We start from the raw sequence: 22010 nt of genomic DNA, 5'->3' as shown, positions 1-22010 counted from the left end.
TGACCGAGTATGACTTATTTATTTTCAGTGTGCCGGACGCCAAATTATAAATGACGCATGCGTGGTCCCCTGGGGCGGCCCCCGCCGGCTGCACGCTGGGATACGTTCCCGCTGCTCGTTCACGGAAAGGAGGAATTTCTAAAATTAGGATGTCAGGATTAAAATGTCTGCTATATTGGACGATGTAAAGGTGACTATAGGGGTGTTACTTCATGTCTGGTAGGCTCTAATAATGTTTAAAAGCGTATTTAGAGATCATAAACAGGCATTCTTTGTCTTATTTTCTCTTATTATGTCTACTATATTGGGTAATAGGAGTGTAAAGGTGACTATAGGGGTGCTATTTCATGTCTGGAAGGCTCTAATAATGTTTAAAAGCGTATTTAGAGATCATAAACAGGCATTCTTTGTCTTATTTTCTCTTATTATGTCTAATATATTGGGTAATAGGAGTGTAAAGGTGACTATAGGGGTGCTATTTCATGTCTGGAAGGCTCTAATAATGTTTAAAAGCGTATTTAGATGTCATAAACAGGCATTCTTTGTCCTATTTTCTGTTATTATGTCTACTATATTGGGTAATAGGAGCGTAGAGGTGACTATAGGGGTGCTATTTCATGTCTGGAAGGCTCTAATAATGTTTAAAAGCGTATTTAGTAGATGTCATAAACAGGGATTCTTTGTCGTATTTTCTCTTATTATGTCTACTATATTGGGTAATAGGAGCGTAAAGGTGACTATAGGGGTGTTACGTCATGTCTGGTAGGCTCTAATAATGTCAAAGCATATTTAGATGTCATAAACAGGCATTCTTTGTCTTATTTTCTCTTATTATGTCTACTATATTGGGTAATAGGAGTGTAAAGGTGACTATAGGGGTGCTATTTCATGTCTGGAAGGCTCTAATAATGTTTAAAAGCGCATTTAGAGGTCATAAACAGGCATTCTTTGTCATATTTTCTGTTATGGCTACTATATTGGGTCATAGGCGTGTAAAGGTGACTATAGGGGTGTTATGTCATGTCTGGAAGGCTCTAATGATATTCAAAAGCATATTTAGAAGGCCGTAAAGAGGATTTAATGGCGGTTTCTGTTGTGTTTCGTATGCCTTTGCAGACAAGTTCAACGCGTACGTGACGTTGAAGGTGCAGAATGTGAAGAGCACCACCATCACGGTGCGAGGGAATCAGCCATGTTGGGAGCAAGACTTCATGTTGTGAGTCGTATGCCTTTTATGTCTTATTTTCTTTTATATCTACTATATTTGAATGAGTATAAAGGTGACTATAGGGGTGTTATTTCATATTGGGAGGGCTCTAATGTTAAAAAGCGTATTTTGAAGGTCGTAAAAAATGTTCGTATGCCTTTTATGTCTTATTTTCTTTTGTTATTCCAACTATATTTGGTAAAAGGAATATAAAGGCGACTCTAGGGGTGTTATTTCATGTCCAGAAGGCTCTAATGTTAAAAAGCGGATGTTGAAGGTTGTAAAAACTTTTTGTATGCCTTTTATGTCTTATTTTCTTTTATATCTACTATATTTGAATGAGTATAAAGGTGACTATAGGGGTGTTATTTCATGTTGAGAGGGCTCTAATGTTAAAAAGTGTATTTTGAAGGCCGTAAATATGTTTCCTATGCCTTTTATGTCTTATCGTCTTTTATTATGCCTACTATATTTAGTAAAATGAGTATAAAGGTGACTATAGGGGTGTTATTTCATGTTGAGAGGGCTCTAATGTTAAAAAGCGTATTTTGAAGGCCGTAAATATGTTTCCTAGGCCTTTTATGTCTTATCGTCTTTTATTATGCCTACTATATTTAGTAAAATGAGTATAAAGGTGACTATAGGGGTGTTATTTCATGTTGAGAGAGCTCTAATGTTAAAAAGCGTATTTTGAAGGCCGTAAAAATGTTTCCTAGGCCTTTTATGTCTTATTTTCTTTTATTATGTCTACTATTTTTGTTAAAAAAAGTATAAATGTGACTATAGGGGTGTTATTTCATGTTGTGAGAGCTCTAATAATATGTGACACAATAAGTACATATATATTTTTTCTTTAAAAATAAAGTATATCATTTTTTTTCAAAGTAAAATAAATATTTAAAAGTTGTAGAAATGGAAAGAGGCTCCTGCCGTTCCGCGCCGAGGCCACCCGCCGTTAAATGACGCCACCGTGCTAATGAGCGCCGTTGTCTCATTAGCTTAGCGGTGGTCGGGCACAATGGAGGGAAGCAAGGGGGGGGGTGACTTCAGGGTGGCGTGTGTCAATCAAACGTCAAAGGACGTGTCAATCTAACATGACAACTAACGCTAGCCAAAGTTGGCCACTTTCATTCCCAAAAAAAACAACTTCCTGTTTTTGGGAAAGAGTGGGACACCAGCTATGTGTGTGTGTGTGTGTGTGTGTGTGTGTGTGTGTGTGTGTGTGTGTGTGCATATGTGTGTGTGTTAAGCAGATAAGTTGGCCTGGCCTCTCTTGGGGTCAGCAGGGCTCACGTGGTCATGTGACCTCAGATGGAACACTGCCGTCTCTCACTCACTCCACTTCCTGTTGCAACACCCTCGGTATTACACACGTGCACGCGCACATGCACACACCAGCTGTGATGAGTGACAGGCCGAGTGAGGCCATGTCAGCATCGATATGCAAATGAGGAGATGCTGTTTGTCACAAAGTGACAGCTGTCGTGTGTGTGTGTGTGTGTGTGTGTGTGTGCGTGTGCGTGCGTGTGTGTGTGCGTTTGCGTCATGTCATGTCACCTTTGACGGCGAGGACACGAGGTGGCCATTTTGGCAGTGAAGAGTCCATTTCAAGTAGTCCACTGAGTACTGAGTACTGAGTACTGAGTACTGAGTACTGAGTACTGAGTACTGAGTTCCGGTACTTGAGTAGAACATTTGACGTCATACTTGAAGAGTTTTCCATTTGCCTTGACTTGCCTACATGATTGACACCTGTACTTTTACTAGTACTTCACTGACGTGCATGTGAGTGAATGAATGAATGATAATGATGGATGAATGATGTTGAAATGAATGAATGGTCATGTGAGTGAGTGGATGATGTACGGATGGATGATTAATGGATGATGAGTGAGTGAGTGAGTGAATGAATGAATGAATGAATGTGTGAGTGAATGAATGACTGAATTAATTAATTAATGGATGATAATTTTAGTTGAATGAATGGCCATGTGAGTGAGTGGATGATGAATGAATGTGTGAGTGAATGAGTGAATGAAGAATGAAAGAGTGAATGAATGAATGATGAATGAGTGAATGAAGAATGAATGAGTGGATCAATGAATGAAGAATGAATGAAGAATGAAAGAGTGAATGAAGAATGAATGTATGAGTGAATGAATGAATGAATGAATGTGTGAGTGAATGAAGTGTGAGTGAATGTGTGAGTGAATGAATGAATGAATGAATGACTGTGTGAGTGAATGAATGACTGAATTAATTAATTAATGGATGATAATTTTAGTTGAATGAATGGCCATGTGAGTGAGTGGATGATGAATGAATGTGTGAGTGAATGAGTGAATGAAGAATGAAAGAGTGAATGAATGAATTATGAATGAGTGAATGAAGAATGAATGAGTGGATCAATGAATGAAGAATGAATGAGTGAATGAATGAATGAATGAATGAATGTGTGAGTGAATGAAGTGTGAGTGAATGTGTGAGTGAATGAATGAAGAATGAATGTGCGAGTGAATGAATGAATGTGTGAGTGAATGGATGAATGAAGAATGAATGGATGAATGAAGAATGAATGAGTGAATGAAGAATGAATGTATGAGTGAATGAATGAATGAGTGAATGAATGAATGAATGTGTGAGTGAATGAAGAGTGAGTGAATGTGTGAGTGAATGAATGAAGAATGAATGTGCGAGTGAATGAATGAATGAAAAATGAGTGAATGAATGAATAAATGGATGATAATTTTAGAAGAATGAATGGCCATATGAGTGAGTGGATGATGTAACAATGGATGATGAATGAATATGTGAGTGAATGAATGAATGAATGAATAATAATGAATGAATGAATGATGTTTAGATGAATGACTGTCCATGTGAGTGAGTGGATGATGTCCGGATGGATGATTAGTGGATGAGGAATAGATTTGTGAATGAATGAGTGAATGAATGAATGAATGAATAATAATGATGGATGAATGCTGTTTAGATGAATGACTGTCCACGTGAGTGAATGAGTGAGTGACTGAGTGGATGATGTACGGATGAGGAATAGATTTGTGAATGAATGAGTGAATGAATGAATGAATGAATAATAATGATGGATGAATGCTGTTTAGATGAATGACTGTCCACGTGAGTGAATGAGTGAGTGACTGAGTGGATGATGTCCGGATGAGGAATAGATTTGTGAATGAATGAATGAATGAATAATAATGATGGATGAATGCTGTTTAGATGAATGACTGTCCACGTGAGTGAGTGAGTGGATGATGTACGGATGGATGAATAAATGATGAACAGACGCGTGAGCGAGTGAAATGACGCGTGGCGTTTGCGTGTCTCGTAGCGAGATCGGCCACCAGGAGTCGGGTCTGGTGGCGGAGGTGTGGAACAAAGGTTTGATTTGGGACACTTTGATCGGCACGGCGCTCGTACCGCTACACGACGTTCGACAGTCCAATGAGGTAACGCACACGCGTACACGCACACGCACACGCACACGCACACTTTGGCTTTCTCGGGGTCTGACCCGGTCTTCCAGGAGGGCCCTGGCGAGTGGATTTGCTTGGACTCGGAGGTCCTGATGAGGCAGGATGAGATCTGCGGCACCACCAAGCCCACCCGACACCAAGTGCTGCTGGACGCACGCTTTGAGCTGCCCTTCGGTACGTTGTTGTGGTCTACACGGCACCTTCACTGCCCACGCGCAGCAGCTTGATGACCATGATCCGCTCCGATTTGCTCTCAACTCCTTCCCAGACATCCCGGAAGACGAAGCGCACTACTGGAGCCGCAAACTGGAGCGAATCAACACCATGCGCGAACCCGACCAGGTGACCGACCATAACCAGAATCCATAACGTGACTTCATAAACGCATTGGCGATCAAAAATGAAAAATAATAAATAAAACATCTCCTTTGTGATGTCATTTTAATTCAACTATTAATTCAACTACGCCATTTGAATTTTAGCAATAAATAATCCATCTTTAAAGACTTTATTGTAATTCTAAATTCAGAAAAAATGTCATTTTTAATTAATTAATACATGCCAGTTTTATTTTCAAAAATATGTATGTAAAAATATATAATGTCAAGTACTTAAATTACTTTAATTTTATTAATGTAGATTTGAAAAATATTTTTTTTACATTTATTTAAATATTTTCTAACGTTTTGAATTCAATCGATAAGTCAAATTTTTAAATAAAGCATGTCATTTTAACTTTATGTAAAAATATATGTAATATTTTATTTATTATTTTTTTTAAATGTACTGTATTATATTTATTTACGAGAATTATTTATTATTTTTTAATGCTTATTACACATTTTTTAAACTTTAAATGTATTTATTACAATTATTTATTTATGAATATGTTTATAGACTACTTTTGTCACGGAGTTGTTGCATGTGAAAAAAATTTTACATAATGTTTTTTAAACAAAAACCAAAATTAATTTTATTTATCGATTTTTTTAAACAAAAAAATCTGTATTTTATTCTTTCCAAAAGTGTCATTTTGTCCGAAAATACAATTCACAAAAACTTTTCAAGAAAAACTATTAACAAAAAAGTGTTGTTTTTTTTCAAGTGAAAACATTTTTACATAATGTTTTTAACCAAAAAATAAAATGTTTTGTTTTAAATTAATTCAAATATCAATATTTAACATAATGTCATTTTAACTTTGTTAAAATATATGTAATATTTTGTTTGTAAATTAATTTTTAAAAATGTACTGTATTATATTTATTTACAAGCATTATTTATTATTATTTTTACTGCGTATTACAATTTTTTTAAAGTTTAAATGTATTTATTGATTACAATTTTGTTTATTTCTGAATATATTTATTGACTCGTTTTGCCACGGAGTTGTTGCATGACTGCTCTCTGCTGCCACCGTAAGGCAGGTTGTGGCCATTACACTCGCGTCCCCCACGTGTTGATGTATTTGAATGACAGGTGTCTTTTGTGGTATTTTCCCCTGCAGGAGGACATCCAAACGAGACGGATGCCTTCTGTGCCGTCACAGTGCTGTAAGTATAAATATGCTGTATGTAAATATACAGTATATGTTTATTATCGCTGTACTTTGGAATAATATGCTCACCGTATGAAGCCACGTGAGAGGGTGAAAATGGGCGGTGCCTAATGTGGTGGCCTACGTTTGTTTACTTCCTTGCTTCCTTACTATCAGGCAGTTGGACTTATTTTGGATGGAGTGAGCAGCAGCGTACGTACACTGCTTATTTTTTATTGTAAATGTTTCATTCATTCCATTGTGTTGTTTTGTTTTGTTTTTATTCCATATAACCGAAAACTTCTCTCAATTCTCTCCACCTGAATTTAAGTCCGGGTGTGTTTCGTGGCTTTCGCCACAAGAGGGAGCTATTTCTCCTCAAGTGACGAATGAGACTTTTTGGTGTGTTTTCATTGTGTGATTTATTTGTGTTGAGTTGTCATTCCACTGCTATTGTGATTGATTTAGCCTTATGTTGGAAATTGATACACAGATGCAGGAGAGGTAAGCTAACTTATCACTGTTTGCTAGCATGATTACTCATCAAAGTGCAGCTAGGCAGCTTGTTTTTATTGGACCACAAATTAAGTCAAATTAAACAGACAATAAACAACCAAAATGAGGAAAATATATAGCAAAAACGCAGCAGAAAATGTTGATACTAAGACCTAATAATAACAAACCTTGATCCTATATTTTTTTTAAATAAATATATTTTAGTACAATTTAACAATTTTTTAAACAACATTTTAATTCAACGAATAAACAAAGTTGACCAAGAAAAGCAAAATAATTAGTTTCTTAACCTAAAAAAAGGTAAAACGTTTTTCCAAGAAATTTCTAGTAAATTTTGTCAACACATTTTAATGAAAAAAAATTATACAACTGCATTTCAAAAACAAAACAAACCAAAATGCATTTTATTTATAGATTTTTTTAAAACAAAAAAATCTGTATTTTATTCTTTACAAAGGCGTCATTTTATTCCAACAACTACATTTAACAAAAACTTTCAAGAAAAAAATATTTCCAAAAAAGTGTTGTTCTTTTCAAATGAAAAATTTTTACGTAATGTTTTTTAACCAGAAAAATATTTTTTTTGAAAACCAAAATGCATTTTATTTATAGATTTTTTTTAAACAAAAAAATCAATGTTTTATTCTTTACAAAAGCGTCATTTTTTTCGAAAATACATTCAACCAAAACTTTTCCAAAAAATACTATCTACAAAAAAGTGTTTTTTATCAAGTGAAAAAAAATTTTACCAAAAAAATAAACTGCATTTTATGAAAAAAAAATCAGTATTTTATTCTTTACAAATGCGTAATTTTATTCCAAAAATACATTCAACAAAAAACTATTTACGAAAAAGTGTTGTTTTTTTTCCAAGTGAATTTTTTTACACAATGTTCTTTAACCCAAAAACAAATGTTTTGAAAACCAAAAATGCATTTTATTTATAGATTTTTTTCAAACAAAAAATCTGTACTTTTTTTAACCAAAAAACAATTTTTTTAATTTTTTTTTTTTTTTTTTTTTTTACAAAAAAACTGCCTCGTTATTGCACGCCGTCGTCGTTGATAATTAAGTGAAAGGTGAAAGGCCGTCGTCGTCTCTCTCCGCAGCTTTGGACGACCACGACAGCTTGGCGGACGAGCGGGACAGCGACTACCGCAGCGAAGCCGGCATCGGACCCCCTCGCTTCCACAATGCCTCGCAGACCAACTCATCGGCACACCAGTACCCGATGGGAGGCGGGGTCCAGCACCGGCGGTTGTCGCGGGAGTCTGACTCGGCGCAAAGCTACGAGACGGACTATCCAGACCCTCGGGGGTCCAGGTAACCCCGCCGGAACGCCGGCAGCAGATCCGTCAAAGTGGTCATGACATTTTTCATTCGCCGCTTCGTCGCTTTCTGTCTTCACTTTCTCTTTCTTCTTTTCTTTGCATCGTCTTTCCGCCACACGCAGGCGGCACTCGAGCGCTAGGCGCGGCGTTACGATAGTCCCAGTGGACTCCGGCATGGGCATGGAGGACTGGGAGGGCGCGTACAAAGCGCCCGACTCGGCCGTCTTGGACGATTACTTGGACGCCGAGCAGAAAATGTGGGAGGACGAAGACAAAAGCATCATCTACCGCATCGGCGATAAGACGCACGAGTCCAAAGCCAGCAGGTTCTACCAGACGGTGGAATGGGAGGCGCCCGACAGCAGGAGGCGTGGCTTCGGCACCGGAGAAGTCCGGCTGGTTTACCGGGAAGCCGGTAGCTTTGAGGACGAATCGTCCCCACCTGAGATCGACATCATTCCCTCGCTGAAACGTCTCCGCCAAGAAACGGACCGAGAAGGTCTCCTCTACAAGACCAGACTTTGGGCCAAGACGGCGTTGGAGGAAAGCTACGCGGCGTTCCGTGAGGAAGAGGACGCTAAGGTGAGACTGAGGGCCGAGTACGGATCCGTGGGATCGGACGAAATGCAGTACTCCTTTGGATCCGATGAGGAACTGGACGACGTGATGTTCTGCGAGGAGGACGTTACCTACGAGTACGAGTCCTACTACTATCCTGGACGGTCTTCAGATCCTGTCCAGGAGCCCAGTGAGGACTTCATAGACCCCATGGATGAACTTAAATGCTTGGTGGACTCGGTGTCTGAGTACCTGGCTGTAAAAGAGGAGGAGCTTAACAGCTACGAGTCCAAACCAGTAAGGAGGAAGCTGCCGTCGCTTCCTGTGGACAGGAAGACCGAAGACCTCAAACCTGAGGACAAAGCATCTGAAGGTGGAATTCCCGACGTAAAAAACTCCTTGACTTCGTTCTTCAGTTCAGTTACCGGATCAAAGGAAACCTCGGTTGACCCGCCGACTCCCAAGATTCCCACGGCAGAATCCGGCATCTTAAAACTTCTCTCCATGATCCCAAAAAGTAGCCCGGAAGCCACAGAGCCCTGCGCTACCCCGCCAGCAGACACGTCCTCCTCCAAGACGGCGCCTCAACCCGAGTCTGGAATATCCAAGTTGCTTTCCTTCATTCCGAAAACCGGCGGCACATCCCCCCCCGTGGCCATCGTCCCCCCCGCCTCTCAGGAACCTTCCACGGAGAAGAAGTTCTCCTTGCAGTCTCTGATGCCTTTTCATGCATCGGAACCCGCTTCGCAAGCTGAAGCTAATCAGACGCCAAGTACCACAGATGCTAGCGCTAGCCAGACTTCTTCTGGATTGGAGTCTGTGTTTGGACGGCTAAGTCCTCTACGCTTGTTTTCCAGTGCCCCCCCGTCAAGAGAGCCCTCCCCGCAAAGAAGTACATCAGTGGGAAGCAACGACTCCCAGCCGGGGTCTGCTAGTCCCAATCAGGAACCCGTATCAGATGTGAGACCAGGGTCAGGGAGTGGGTCCATTGATCTCTTGCCGGATACAGGAAGTGGATCAGTGGAACTCCTTCCGGAGACGGAATCATCTGGCGAGCTACCAGATATTCAGCAAAGAACTGGTACCATTCCGGAACCAAAAAACCAAAGCGGCTCCGATGACACCGGCCTGTTCAGTCCTTTCAGGAAGTCCCTCTCAAGTTTAATATCTACAAATCCTCCTGAATCCGCAACGCAGACCGGACCCAAACCTGCAGAGGAGTCATTTCTAGGCGGAAAACTCAAAATCCCGTTTTTCTCCAAGGAAGACGCTCCCACGGCCACCCAGGCTAAATCAGACGGAGGCGTCCTTTCGGGATTTCTTAAGTTTGCAGCCGGGGAGGATACCGGCGCTTCGTTGGGGTCCACGACCCCCGCAAGAACCCCCTCACCCGGCCGTGCTGCGCTTCTTGAAGGTACCCCAAAAGGAAACCAAGAAACTGGTTGGTTCTCAAACCTGTTCAAGGTAGCCCAGAGTGAACCGGCTAAGGAGTCTGTCAAAGCACAAACCACTCCTAGCGTGACTCTAACCCAACCTAGTGGCCTCACCGAGACCCATACAGAACAAAACCTCCTCGAGGGATCAGATGATACCCAGATGGAAACCTTGGCGGTCAAAGATCCTCGGTGTCAGACCGATGCCCAGACGACGGAGCCTTCTACAGTTGAGGACCAAACCAGATCACAACCGGTGGTCTCTGCGCCTCAAGGGATTCTGTCTGGGTTGTTGAAACTAGGACCTTCGGAAGAGGACCCCAAGAAACCCCAAGGAGGGGATGGTCAGCCTCAACAGGGGGGGCTGTTTTCGGGCCTATTTTCAGCACAGTCCCAGTCCCCGCCCCAAACACAAAACCCTGCGGCTCAACCTTCAGGAGGACTTCTTTCTGGGTTTTTAAAATTTGCCTCTGACATTTCGGCTCCTACAAATCAGCCACCGTCTACTTTGCCAGGAAGCCAAATACCGGTTCAAGAACCACCTTCTGGTGCACAGCCCCCCATCGGGGGACTGTTGTCTGGACTCTTCAAGAAAGCAACAGACTCCGTCACTACTTCTCAGCCGGCTCCGTCCACTCAGGACGCTCACAAAACCGGAACAGAAGATGAAAATAAACAAAACGTAACAGAATCCATCCGGTCTGGAGAAGTTAAATCAGGTTCAATGGATGGTTCTTCCCATGACCAGCTGGACCAGCAAGTAGAAGCATCGGACCAACAAAATCTACCGAAAGCACCAGTTACAACGCCAAGACCCCAAGGACCTGCGGCTCCTCAGGCGGCTCCTCAGGCGGCTCCTCAGGCGGCTCCTCAGGCGGCTCCTCAGGCGGCTCCTCAGCCAACGAATCAGCAACCGGCTAACTTGTTGTCTGGGCTTTTTAGCAAAATTGTAGAACCCACCCCCGCCCCATCTCAGCCCCAAACCACACCCGCTCAACAAGGAGGCTTCCTTTCAGGTCTTTTTGGAGTCGGGAACCAAGAGAGTTCACCAAAGCAGCAACCGAGTAACCAGGAACCAGGCGGTAGACCAAACTTGCTCAGGCAAAACCAGATACCTCCTCAGCAGCCTCAAAGCAGTCCTGGAGGGATGCTCACTGGGTTCCTGAGCAAAATTACAGATCCGGGAACCCCAGCGTCTACTCCTTCTACCGGTAGCCAACAGGATCAGGAGAAACCAGGTCCCAAGGCGACACCGCAAACGCCTAGTCAACAAGGAGGGTTCCTCTCTGGGCTCTTTTCTTCAGGTTCTCCTCCGGTTCAGCAGCCTCCTGTTGGTCCTTCCAACCAGCAGCAACATGGCGGCAGTAGGCAACCCCTACGTCGGCAAAGCCAGATTCCCCAACAAGCTTCTTCCTCGGCAAGCGATCCCCAACAAGGCGGACTGCTGTCAGGGCTGCTCAGTAAATTAACCACCACGGATCCACCGCCGCAACCCAGCCCACAGGTGGCTCAACGGGGCGCTAAATCCAACATTCCCACATCTCAAAACCAAAATCCAGGTCCAAAGTCCCAAGGCAGTCAACAAGGAGGATTCCTATCCGGGTTGTTTAGCCCACCGGCGCCTCAGCAGCAGGAACCGGCAGGAAAAGCGGCAAGTCCTCAACATGCTACAACAGAACAAGCTAGTCAAAGCGGAGGCTTCCTTTCTGGTATTTTGAAGCTGGCGGCAGGCGAGAATACGCCGCAGGAACCGCCCGAGAACCGGGGAGGACAACCGGAGCAGAACCCCGCCCGGTCGGAATCAGGCGGGATCTTCTCTGGCCTGCTAAACAAAATTTCAGCCAACGCGGAGCAAGTTAACGCTCCTGCTGAAGACGCAAAACCGAATCAAGGACGTCCGCAGATTCAGAGGACGAAACCAGTGGAGATGCAGTCCTCGCCTGATGTGGCTCCAGAGAAGAACCCAGAAGAAACATCTCAGAAGGGATTCCTCTCAAGTCTTTTTAGCAACCCGGACGACTCAAAGACGCAGAAGCCGCCATCGTCCGACCTTGGCAAGGCGGAGGGCGGCTCATCTCCAGGTCTACTCTCGAGCATCTTCAAACCGAGCATCAGTGACGGCAATGCTTCTTCTTCTGAAAAAGAACCAGAAAAAGGCCTTCTAAACCGCTTCCTGTCCAAGACTAAGGAGGATACTTCAAGTACTGCTACAGAGGTCGGTACTTCTGCGGGCCCGCCCCTGCAAGCCTGCAAAGATCCCACGGTGTCCCCCACCCAACGTTACCTGGAGGAAATTGAGCGTCTCTTATACGGGACGGCGGACGAGTACGGCTACAAAGACCTTCTGTTCAACTTCACAGAACACGGCGTCATCCCACCCGAGCTCTACGAGCACCAGTGTCTCATCGAGGCTCTTCTGTGGCAGCAGCTCAACGACTACGCCCTGGCCGAGGCGCTGGAGACTCGAGCTCGGGAACGCCACCGAGACGTCCAAACCGCGACCACGCCGAGACCACACCGAGTTGAGAATCACACGTGGCCGAGTCCGAAGGAAATGGACATCAGTACCTTCAACGTTCCATCACACCCTTGGAAGGAAGTTGCCGCCCAACTTCTGGAGAACGGAAATCACTTCCTGGAACCAGATGAAGACGTGGTTTTATTCGACATGAGCAGCAGAGACTCAAAGTCCTGGACCAGCTGTGACCACTTACAGGAACTTGGCAGGAACAGGCAACCTTGGATCATGGAGGGTGGGGGTCTAAACCTGTCCACGGAGAAGATCAAGTCCAGATGTCAGTCTCTCACAGATGTGGCGTTGACCCACGTGAACGTTGATGATCTCACTTTGAAATCCGCCACCCAGTTTTTGAAACATCTCTCCACCAAAATGAGTCCTGTAGATCTAACACGGGGTGCCATGGACCTGAGCAGATCCGCAGGGACTTTAGGACTTGGAGAAGATGAAATGCTCCTGGAGGACCCAGAATGGTACCAGCAGTGGGTATCCCTGTTGGAGCAAGGTCTATGGTGGCCGGCCGAAGCTGGGGACTGTGGATATTACGTGTATACAAATGAAAACTTTATTTATTCCCTTTTAACTGACAGGGCCGGTAGACACCTCTACGCCTGTGCTGCTCCAGAAGATGTTCAGGTTCTCAGCAACATCACCCAAAACATTGCTAACATTCTGTCCCAAAAGGAGAAGAACAAAGTGACCTTATGTGGATTTAAAATCCCGCTCTGCCCAGAAGAAAACAATCTTTGGTCTTCGGATCTCCTGCAGACCAGTTCTGGGCTTTCAGATGTACCAGTAGATCTCACCTCCGCTCTACAAAAAGGTGAAAAACTCATGAACATGAACCTGGAAAGCTTCTCTCAGATGTTTCAGGAATCTCTAGCTTCACAAAGTGAAGCTCCTGTGGACTTCACCGTGTACAAGCTCAAGAAGATCTCAGTGGGGGCAACGGAAAACCGTCATGGCTGCCAAGAGCCGCCCCTCAAAGCTGCTGATCTTACTCTGAAGGCCCTCAGAGGAACCCATGGAGGTCCGTACTGGAAGAATCAAGACATGACAAATGTGGCCTCCAGACTCTGTCAGTCTGTCAATCAACATCACCAAGTACCTGAGATCAGGATTTCACATGCGGATCATACACCTGGAGACAAATGTCCTGACATTCCAAAGTCTCCAAAATCCGTCCAAGTCCTCCCCTCAACAGCCACCAAGTTGTCGTCAAACATTTCCAGAACCCTTCCCAAGACGCCATCAGCCTCAAAGGTCCCGACCCCCGCGTCTCCAAACGTTACGTCAGATCCTTCAGTGCAAACCACGAGTGCTCAGAGTTCCGTCGCTTCTGTAAACGCATCATCTCTTTGCTCTCCGAGACCTCGGCTTGCCAGGCAGCAGTCCCAGGCGGACAAGCCCAGGGAATTATCCCAGACCAGTAAACCTGCTGGGATTTGTGACATTACCAAACTGGACTCCCCTCATCCGACCCAGGCGGACAAGCCCAGGGAATTATCCCGGACCAGTAAGCCTGCTGGGATTTGCGACATTACGAAACCGGCCCCCCCTCATCCGACCCAGGCGGACAGGCCCAGGGAATTATCCCAGACCAGTAAACCTGCTGGGATTTGCAACATTACCAAACTGGACTCCCCTCATCCGACCCAGGCTCCAATTCCAAAGTCCCCGTGCAAAGAACCGCCACAGTTCCACATCCTGAACCCCGGCCCAAATACCGAAGCCGAGCTTTACAACAGGAATCGCTACGTCGGCCCTACTGGTCCTCGGATCGGCCAAAAAGTCTTGGATTTTTCCTCCACGGGCCAAAAGAACCAAGAGTCGGGTCCAAAAGATGTCCAAACGGAATCTTTGCAGCGGGAATCAGACGCTGTGGACTTTACAAAATACAAGTTGAAAAGGATGAAGGAGAAAATGGAAATGGATCCAAAAGCAAACGTGGATTTGACGTCAAGGATCGCTGTAGACCTTACCAAACAGACCGAGGACCAGATGGATGAGTGGAATGTCTCAGAATGTCCTACTAGGACTAGTTCTCCAGATCCTCAGACCACCAAACCAAGATTGTCAGGCCCACAGATTGAAAATTGCGATCGGACCTCGATGCGAATCCACAGTCCAGGACCTGCACCAAATCTCAGGTCTTCAATTACCAGGAAAGACGCCAAATCTGGATCAGTCCAATCTCTATCGTTGGTTCCGAGGCAACCACATGGAACCATCCTGACTCACCAGAGTCCTGTAGACAGTAGAACTACAATCTTTAGATCCCAGTCTTGTAATTCCAGGGAGCACCAGGAGAACACGGCACCAGCAAACTCGGTCAAAGACGTTCTAGATATGTCCGCTAAGACGACAAGCCCGGCAAAGCTCATACCAAAAGATCCAGAACCAGATCCAGATCCAGTCTGTGAAGCTTTATCTTTGACTAAGAGAAAACCGCTGGGCCCCGAGAGGACACACAAGAGTCCTGGTCATCAGGAATCTATTGATCTGTCATATCGAGATGGACCAGAAGTCATTGATCCCGTTCCTTATGAGGGTTCCCGTTCCCGCAGTACTCAAGACGACCTCCAACGTTCAGTTAGGAGAGAAGTTCTAACAAGCATCCGCCCTCTGATGTCACCTCATCGGTCTCATTTCAGGGACTCTACCGGGCCCAAAACCACAGCCCCCGCCAACGCAGTCAAGGCCACCCTTGACATGTCTTCAAAATCAGCTAGCTTAGCAGAACGAGGTCCAGACATGAGAAGACACGACGTTCTGACCAAAGGTATACCCTTAACGCAAGGAAAGCCCACCGCCCGCCAGCTTGCACGGAAAACCTCTATCGGCGTTCCACTCATCAAAGAGCTTCCTTCGGAAGAACCTTATGAAGACTGGATTCAGTACCAAGAACGGTCCATTCAGAGGACAGATACAGTTCCTCCACCGCTAAACCATCTCCACTCACTGCTAACTTACCAAACATCCGCTGGAGTAAATCTCAAAACAGGGGCCCCACTGGACATGTCACCCAAGCCGCCCCAGACCACGCCTGGAACAGGACAACCTGATTCCAGTCTTGACGAAGCTGTTCCGCTGATCAACAAGCCAAGTCCAAGAGCCGTTGCCAGGAAGGATTCCGTTGGTCTTCCACTTGTAGTTGAATTACCATGTCGAGAACCCACCATCCTGAAGATACCTCAACAGGTTTTTAACGTAGATCCTACTCAAGAAGGAAGTGGACCCCTGAGTGGAATCAACCAAACAGAGACAACCACTTCCCACAGAAATGAGGTCTTTACCCTCTCCAAGACAAAGTCCAAGTCCATGCAACTGCAAAATATTCCCATGGACTTCTCCTCCAAAGACAGCGTGACCCCATTAAGCCAAGAACCAGAAAATGGCATGCCCATAAATTTCACGAAGATTAGCTCCAGGAACGAACCAAAAGACCAAACAGGGGGGCGACTCAAGAAGAAGACTTTGCAAGGTTTAGTCGACCTGACGGTGGATCCTCCGAGTGAGAAGACCACAGATCATCAAAATCAGAACATCGACGATCTTTCCTTGCCCGGCATTCCCGGTCCGTATCGAAGTCGCCAGCATCAGGACAAAAGAACATCTCGACCTTCAACAGGCGTCCCGCAAGGCAGTGAGATCTTTACGGCGCCAACATCATCACGCTATGATTGGACCGTCACTCAATCTGGAGTACTCAATCTGGACCAAGGATACCCAGGAACTGAAAGATCAGGTTTTCATTTCCTGGCATTGGAACCTTCTCTGAATGTTGTGGCACAATCCGTTCCGGAAAGTTCTTCGGGACACTTGGAGACCAGGGGAATTGATCACATTTTTCCAAACAACCCAAATCTGTACACTATGGAAGTCAGCAGGACACCCAAAGACTTGGTCTCATCTGAGTCCACAATGTGGCAAAGACACGATGCCAGTCTTGTGTGTGACCTGACCACCAGACCCACCAGACCCAAAATTCCCATCAAGCGGTCAACTGTGGAGAGCTCCGAGGAAGCTATTGGGCACAATCAGTCGTCACCCGGGTCTGGCGTTGTTGTTGTTCAAGCATCCGAAAACCGAAAACCAGATTCTGTGAATGCTGAACCTTTACAGGCTAACCATTCAAGAGCGCTCCCTCAAATATCAACGCAACCTGAACCAAAACCCGATCCCTTCATGGCACCACAAGGTCGGGCTCTTGTCTCGCAAACCACAACAAGACATGATCCAGTCCCGTTGGAGCCAACTGGCAAACGGGGTTACCGAGCTGCATTGCAAAGACAGGAAGTGATCACATCATCCCAACCAGGATCCACTTCGGTCAAAGGGCTGGTTTCGTTGTTTAGCGACCCGGGTTTACGGTCCCCTGTTTGTGGACCGCCGGCTGCAATCATGCCCCGCTCCACTCCGACTGGGTCTACACCTGCGGACCAGGAGTCCCAGGTTCTTCATGCGGTTTCTCCAGGCGTGACGGTGCGAACAGGAGTTGGACTTGGAGAGCAACGATCTACATCCTTGCCACCTCAATCGTCCAAAGACCAGTCTTTGACTTCAAGCCATGAAGAATCCATTCCAGACCAATCGAAAACATGCGCTTTCAGGGATCAAATATCCCGTGAAATTCCACAATCAAGCCAAGTTAGCGTGACATCAGGCGATGGGTCTACGCTATCCATGCTAGGCAGTACCGCATCTCCAAAAGTTCTTCTCAATGAAGGAACTTCAGAGGAACCTTCAGTTAGAAGCTCGGAAGAACCATCAGAAGTTTTAATCCAGCAACCATCCGCTATGCCAGATCAGTGGAACATACCAACCCAACCACAGGAGCTAACGACCTACCCCAGGTCAATCTACATTGGCATCACCAATCAAGACATCTCACCTGATCCAGGAAGTGGTCCAAGACCGTATGTCAGACTACCTCATATATTTGTCTCGGCTGCAAGTTCACCAGAAGATGAGGGCACTGAAGAAGAATCCAAGCCTGAAATGCCCGACGTCCTCAGTGATGAAGGTCCTACTGCGACAGAGCACAAAGATTCGGTACCTTTTGACGAGGGTACAGGTGTCACGGGTCCAGAGACCACATCCTGCTTGGCTGGGCGTTCGCTACGGACTTCAGACGATATGAGTTCAGATGAGCAGAGTCAACACGAGCTAACAGAAGCCTCAGTCTCAGAACCTGATCTACAAGAATCCAAGCCTGAAATACCTGACGTCCTCAGTGATGAAGGTCCTACTGCGACGGATCACAAAGATTCGGTACCTTTTGACGAGGGTAGAGGTCTCACGGGTCCACAGACCACATCCTGCTCGGATAAGAGTTCGCTACGAACTTCAGACGATTTGAGTTCAGATGAGCAGAGTCAACACGAGCTAAACAAGGAAGGTTCCATCACAGAAGCTTCAGTCTCAGAACCTGATCTACAAACTTCAGTTGAAAGTGTCATGTCTCCAGAAGAAGAAGCCAAGCCACGTGACACCGAAATCACAGCTCCGGTTGGAGAAACCGAAACATGCGGAGAACCTCAAAAAGAGCCTGAGGAGCAAAGAACCATTTCAGATTTAAAACCGCCTGAGTCTCCTGATGATAAAGTATTATCAAAGGAATCGCACGCAGATATCAAACCATCTGAAGTTCAACAACCTGAAGCTCCTTTACCTGCCCCTGAAGTCCAGTCCAGTCCAGACAAACCAAATGTAGAAGAAGTAACGACTTCCAAGGAAGAAGGTCCAGCAGTCAAGCAACCAAATGAACAACACGGAAAGAGTTTGTTTTCAGTGTTTAGCAGCGCTAACGGAAGCCCAGAGAACTCTGGGAACGCTCCCCAGTCCGGTCTATCCATACTTGGCGGTATCATTCCTGGATCATCTACCAAAGATACTCCTGGAACCGGCTTACTCTCCATGTTTGGTGGATCTAACGCCTCTCCAGGAAACAAGAGCCCATCAACTTCAGCAACCCCACAAGAGACCCAAGGAAAGGGTCTACTCTCAATGTTTGGGGGGCCAAGCACCCCATCCACCCCTGGAACCAAAGACCCGTCACCTTTACCAACTCAGCAGGAACCACAAGGTAAAGGACTACTCTCAATGTTTGGTGGAACAAACACCTCAGCTTCTCCTGCAAGCAAAAGTCCTACACCCTCATCAAGCCCTCAAGAACCTCAAGGAAAAGGTTTATTCTCAATGTTTGGATCCAGTAGTAGTCCACAAGCTGGACCCAGAGTCCCACTTGGTACAAATGTCCCACCTCGAGGTCCTCCACCCAAAGAACCTCCAGGAAAAACCTTGTTTTCCATGTTTGGTGGCGCTGCCCCTCTTCAGCAAGCCAGTCCAAGAGGTCCTCCTCAGGCCAGTGCTGGATCTTCTTTATTTGGTGGAATCCTACAAGGTTCTTCTTCACAGAAAGACAGCCCAGGCACGGGCCTGTTCTCCAAGCTTAGCGGTCCCAGCGCTCCAGCTCAAAGTGGACCAAGAATGCCTGCACCACCCGGACCCAGAAGTTCCGAACCCCCTGGAAAAGGATTGTTCTCCATGTTTGGTGGACAGCACCAGCAAGCATCAGCAGCTCATCCTACACCCGAGTCAGACGGGGGCTTTAAAGTTTCTTCTGTGTTCTCACTCGGAGGAAGTTCTGACGGCGGAAAATCCAAAACTGGGTTTGGCCTGTTTGGAAGGTCTTTCATGGAGGAGACCAAAACGGAGCCTGACTCTGTTGTTGCTGGGAAGGAGGCTAGCACAGCTGAACCTCCAGGACCTAAAAGTATTACAGTCCTTCAAGGTTCTGCTGTAGATGCTGTGTTAGATACACCAAAGATGATCCGTCCACCAGAGAGAGTTGAAGAAGAATCTGAAGAATCTGACTTTGCTGGAACCAAAAGCCTTTTGGTATCAGAGATGAAAGATGGTTTACCAACACCAGAAAGGGTTGTGGATTGCAGTGACTCAGATTCTAGACCAGATACGGTTGAAATGGAATACGGAACCATTTCTGAGGTCCAAAACCAGAATGTAGACTCACTGAAAGTAGTCGTCGAGGAGCAGGAGTCAATCCTGAATGTGGAGGAGTCAACTCCGGTCCATAATAAGGTTCTTGGTGAAGAAGAACCTCGCTTGGAGCAATCAAATGAGAACTTGGAAGTTATCGGTGAAGGGCAAACAATGGATGTGGAAAAATCAAGCAGAGAACAATCAGAAGTGACTGGTGATAAACAAGAAGGTGCCATTCCTAAGGAAGAAACCATAGCAGAAGCGGAGAGGGCAGTTAACCTGCAACCTGGTGATAAAGAAGAAGGTGCCATTCCTAAGGAAGCAACCATACCAGAAGCAGGGAAGGCCGTTACCCTGCAACCTGGTGATAAAGAACAAGGTGCCATTCCTAAGGAAGCGACCATAGCAGAATCAGAGATGGCTATTACTCAGCAACCTGGTGAGAAACAAGATGCCATGCCTAAGGAAGCAACCATCGCAGAAGCAGAGAGGGCCTTTACCCTGCAACCTGGTGATAAAGAACAAGGTACCATTCCTAAGGAAGCGACCATAGCAGAAGCAGGGAAGGCCGTTATGCAACCTGGTGATAAACAAGATGCCATTCCTAAAGAAGCAACCATACCAGAAGCAGGGAAGGAATTTACCCTGCAACCTGGTGATAAACAAGATGCCATTCCCAAGGAAGCAACCATAGCAGAAGAAGGGAAGGAAGTTACCCTGCAACCTGGTGATAAAGAACAAGATGCCATTCCCAAGGAAGCAACCATAGCAGAAGAAGGGAAGGAAGTTACCCTGCAACCTGGTGATAAAGAACAAGATGCCATTCCCAAGGAAGCAACCATAGCAGAAGAAGGGAAGGAAGTTACCCTGCAACCTGGTGATAAAGAACAAGATGCCATTCCTAAGGAAGCAACCATACCAGAAGCAGGGAAGGAAGTTACCATGCAACCTGGTGATAAAGAACAAGATGCCATTCCTAAGGAAGCCACAATAGCGGAAGGGGATACTTCTCCAGAGATCCTGGCACCAGAAGAGGAAAACCATCCTGGAACAATCCCACCGGCGGATGTGACATCCGAACACATTAAGGCTCCATCTTTAGGTCCTGTTATGCGTCCGCCTCAGCAAACCCCCAGACCAGGTTTAGGCAGACCACCTGTACCACCAGGACAAAGAATGGGATCACCAGGAATGGGAGGACCGAGAATGCCTGCTCCCAGGCAGCCAGGACCTCAGAAGCCTTCAGAGCCGACTCCCTTTTCGGGCTTCATGTCCATGTTCTCCAACACGTCCGGCGCACCGAGTAAATCTGCAACCGTTGGTGGGTTTTTCTCAAGTTCTCCCGGATCCCTGTTTGGGTCTTCTGCTCCTCGTCAACCACAAAAACCACAACAACAGAAAAGCTCCTTTTTCGGTCTTCCGAGTAGCATCGCTACCGAATCCCTCACAGGAGACCTTTTAGGTTTATTCAAGGCTCCAGAGACCATGAAACCAGAGGAACCTCAATCTTCCGTTATGGGTTCTGAACCAGGACAGATGATCAGTTCTACAGATGAACTGGTCTCTGAGAACACTGATGGACTTGGGAAAAACACCGAGGACTCCATCCCTGAGAAAGGTTCAGTGGAGGTAGCGGAACACACTCATAAAGAAGATGACGTAGAAGGTTCTAGCGTGGAACCAGACATGGAGACATCCAAAATAAATGTTGATCATGATGAACCTGGGGAACATTCCGAAAAATCCAATGGATCTGACAAAGCAGCATCACTTCTACCTCCTCCGGAATGCCAAGACCCTGTCCCTGAAAGCAAAGGAACTTCTGACATTCCAGGATTATCTGCTCCCAAATTTGGCTTTTTGTCCGTGGCTGCTGAAGGAACATCATCCATCGGATCGCTCTTCTCCTCCTCTTCATCTCCAGCAGTGGATACAAGGGCTGCTCAACCGGAAGGAGGTCTCTTCTCCGGCTTTAAGAGTCTCTCGGCAGGGATCTTCCAGGATGAGAAGCAGCCAGCAAAGGAAGAAGCGTCTTCCACTCCATCGGTTTTTGCCATGAAACTTGGCTCCATGTTCGGGACCTCGGATCCCCCCAAACCTGCAGTGGTGACATCACAACCGCAGCCTCAGAGTCCAAAACCCACAGACGAGTTTCCTGACAAACTTTCCCAAGGCTCCGGGGACACCGGGAGTGCAGACGCCAGCGACACGGAAGGACCCAGTGGGACCTCAAAGACGGGGAGCTGTGACAGCTTAACGGAGTCAGCGTCTCCGGCGGAGCATTTGGACAAACCTCAAGTCCACATCGTCACCTGCGACAAAGAAGGTGAAGCTGGAGCCCCCGGTGGTGGGACGGCACATCCGGGCACGGAGTCTCCCAAGAACTTGACACGAGAAGATGCTAAAAG

The 22010-nt window shown here is 45.9% G+C and overlaps 2 protein-coding genes across 2 annotated transcripts in view; both read left to right on the top strand.

The window, feature by feature from the left end:
• LOC144898217 (uncharacterized) overlaps positions 1–14204 on the top strand; it is a 21969-nt gene extending 7765 nt beyond the window's left edge. The window contains exons 3-12 of the mRNA XM_078789247.1: positions 1117–1216; positions 4560–4677; positions 4755–4878; positions 4973–5046; positions 6212–6257; positions 6419–6454; positions 7867–8080; positions 8211–13889; positions 13968–14113; positions 14170–14204. Coding sequence (XP_078645373.1) covers positions 1117–1216; positions 4560–4677; positions 4755–4878; positions 4973–5046; positions 6212–6257; positions 6419–6454; positions 7867–8080; positions 8211–13889; positions 13968–14113; positions 14170–14204 — 6572 coding nt within the window. The remainder of the gene's footprint in view (positions 1–1116; positions 1217–4559; positions 4678–4754; positions 4879–4972; positions 5047–6211; positions 6258–6418; positions 6455–7866; positions 8081–8210; positions 13890–13967; positions 14114–14169) is intronic.
• Positions 13753–22010, top strand: part of LOC131127881 (uncharacterized) — a 59177-nt gene continuing 50919 nt past the window's right edge. The window contains exon 1 of the mRNA XM_078789414.1: positions 13753–22010. Coding sequence (XP_078645540.1) covers positions 14509–22010 — 7502 coding nt within the window. The 5' untranslated portion in view covers positions 13753–14508.

The sequence above is a fragment of the Doryrhamphus excisus genome, linkage group LG3 (genome assembly GCF_037039965.1).
Source record: "Doryrhamphus excisus strain RoL-2023G ecotype Guam linkage group LG3, RoL_Dexc_Guam_v1.1, whole genome shotgun sequence".
NCBI classification, from domain to species: Eukaryota; Metazoa; Chordata; class Actinopteri; order Syngnathiformes; family Syngnathidae; genus Doryrhamphus; species Doryrhamphus excisus.
Note: the sequence above shows the minus strand (reverse complement) of the source record. Positions and strands in the feature narration are given on the sequence as shown.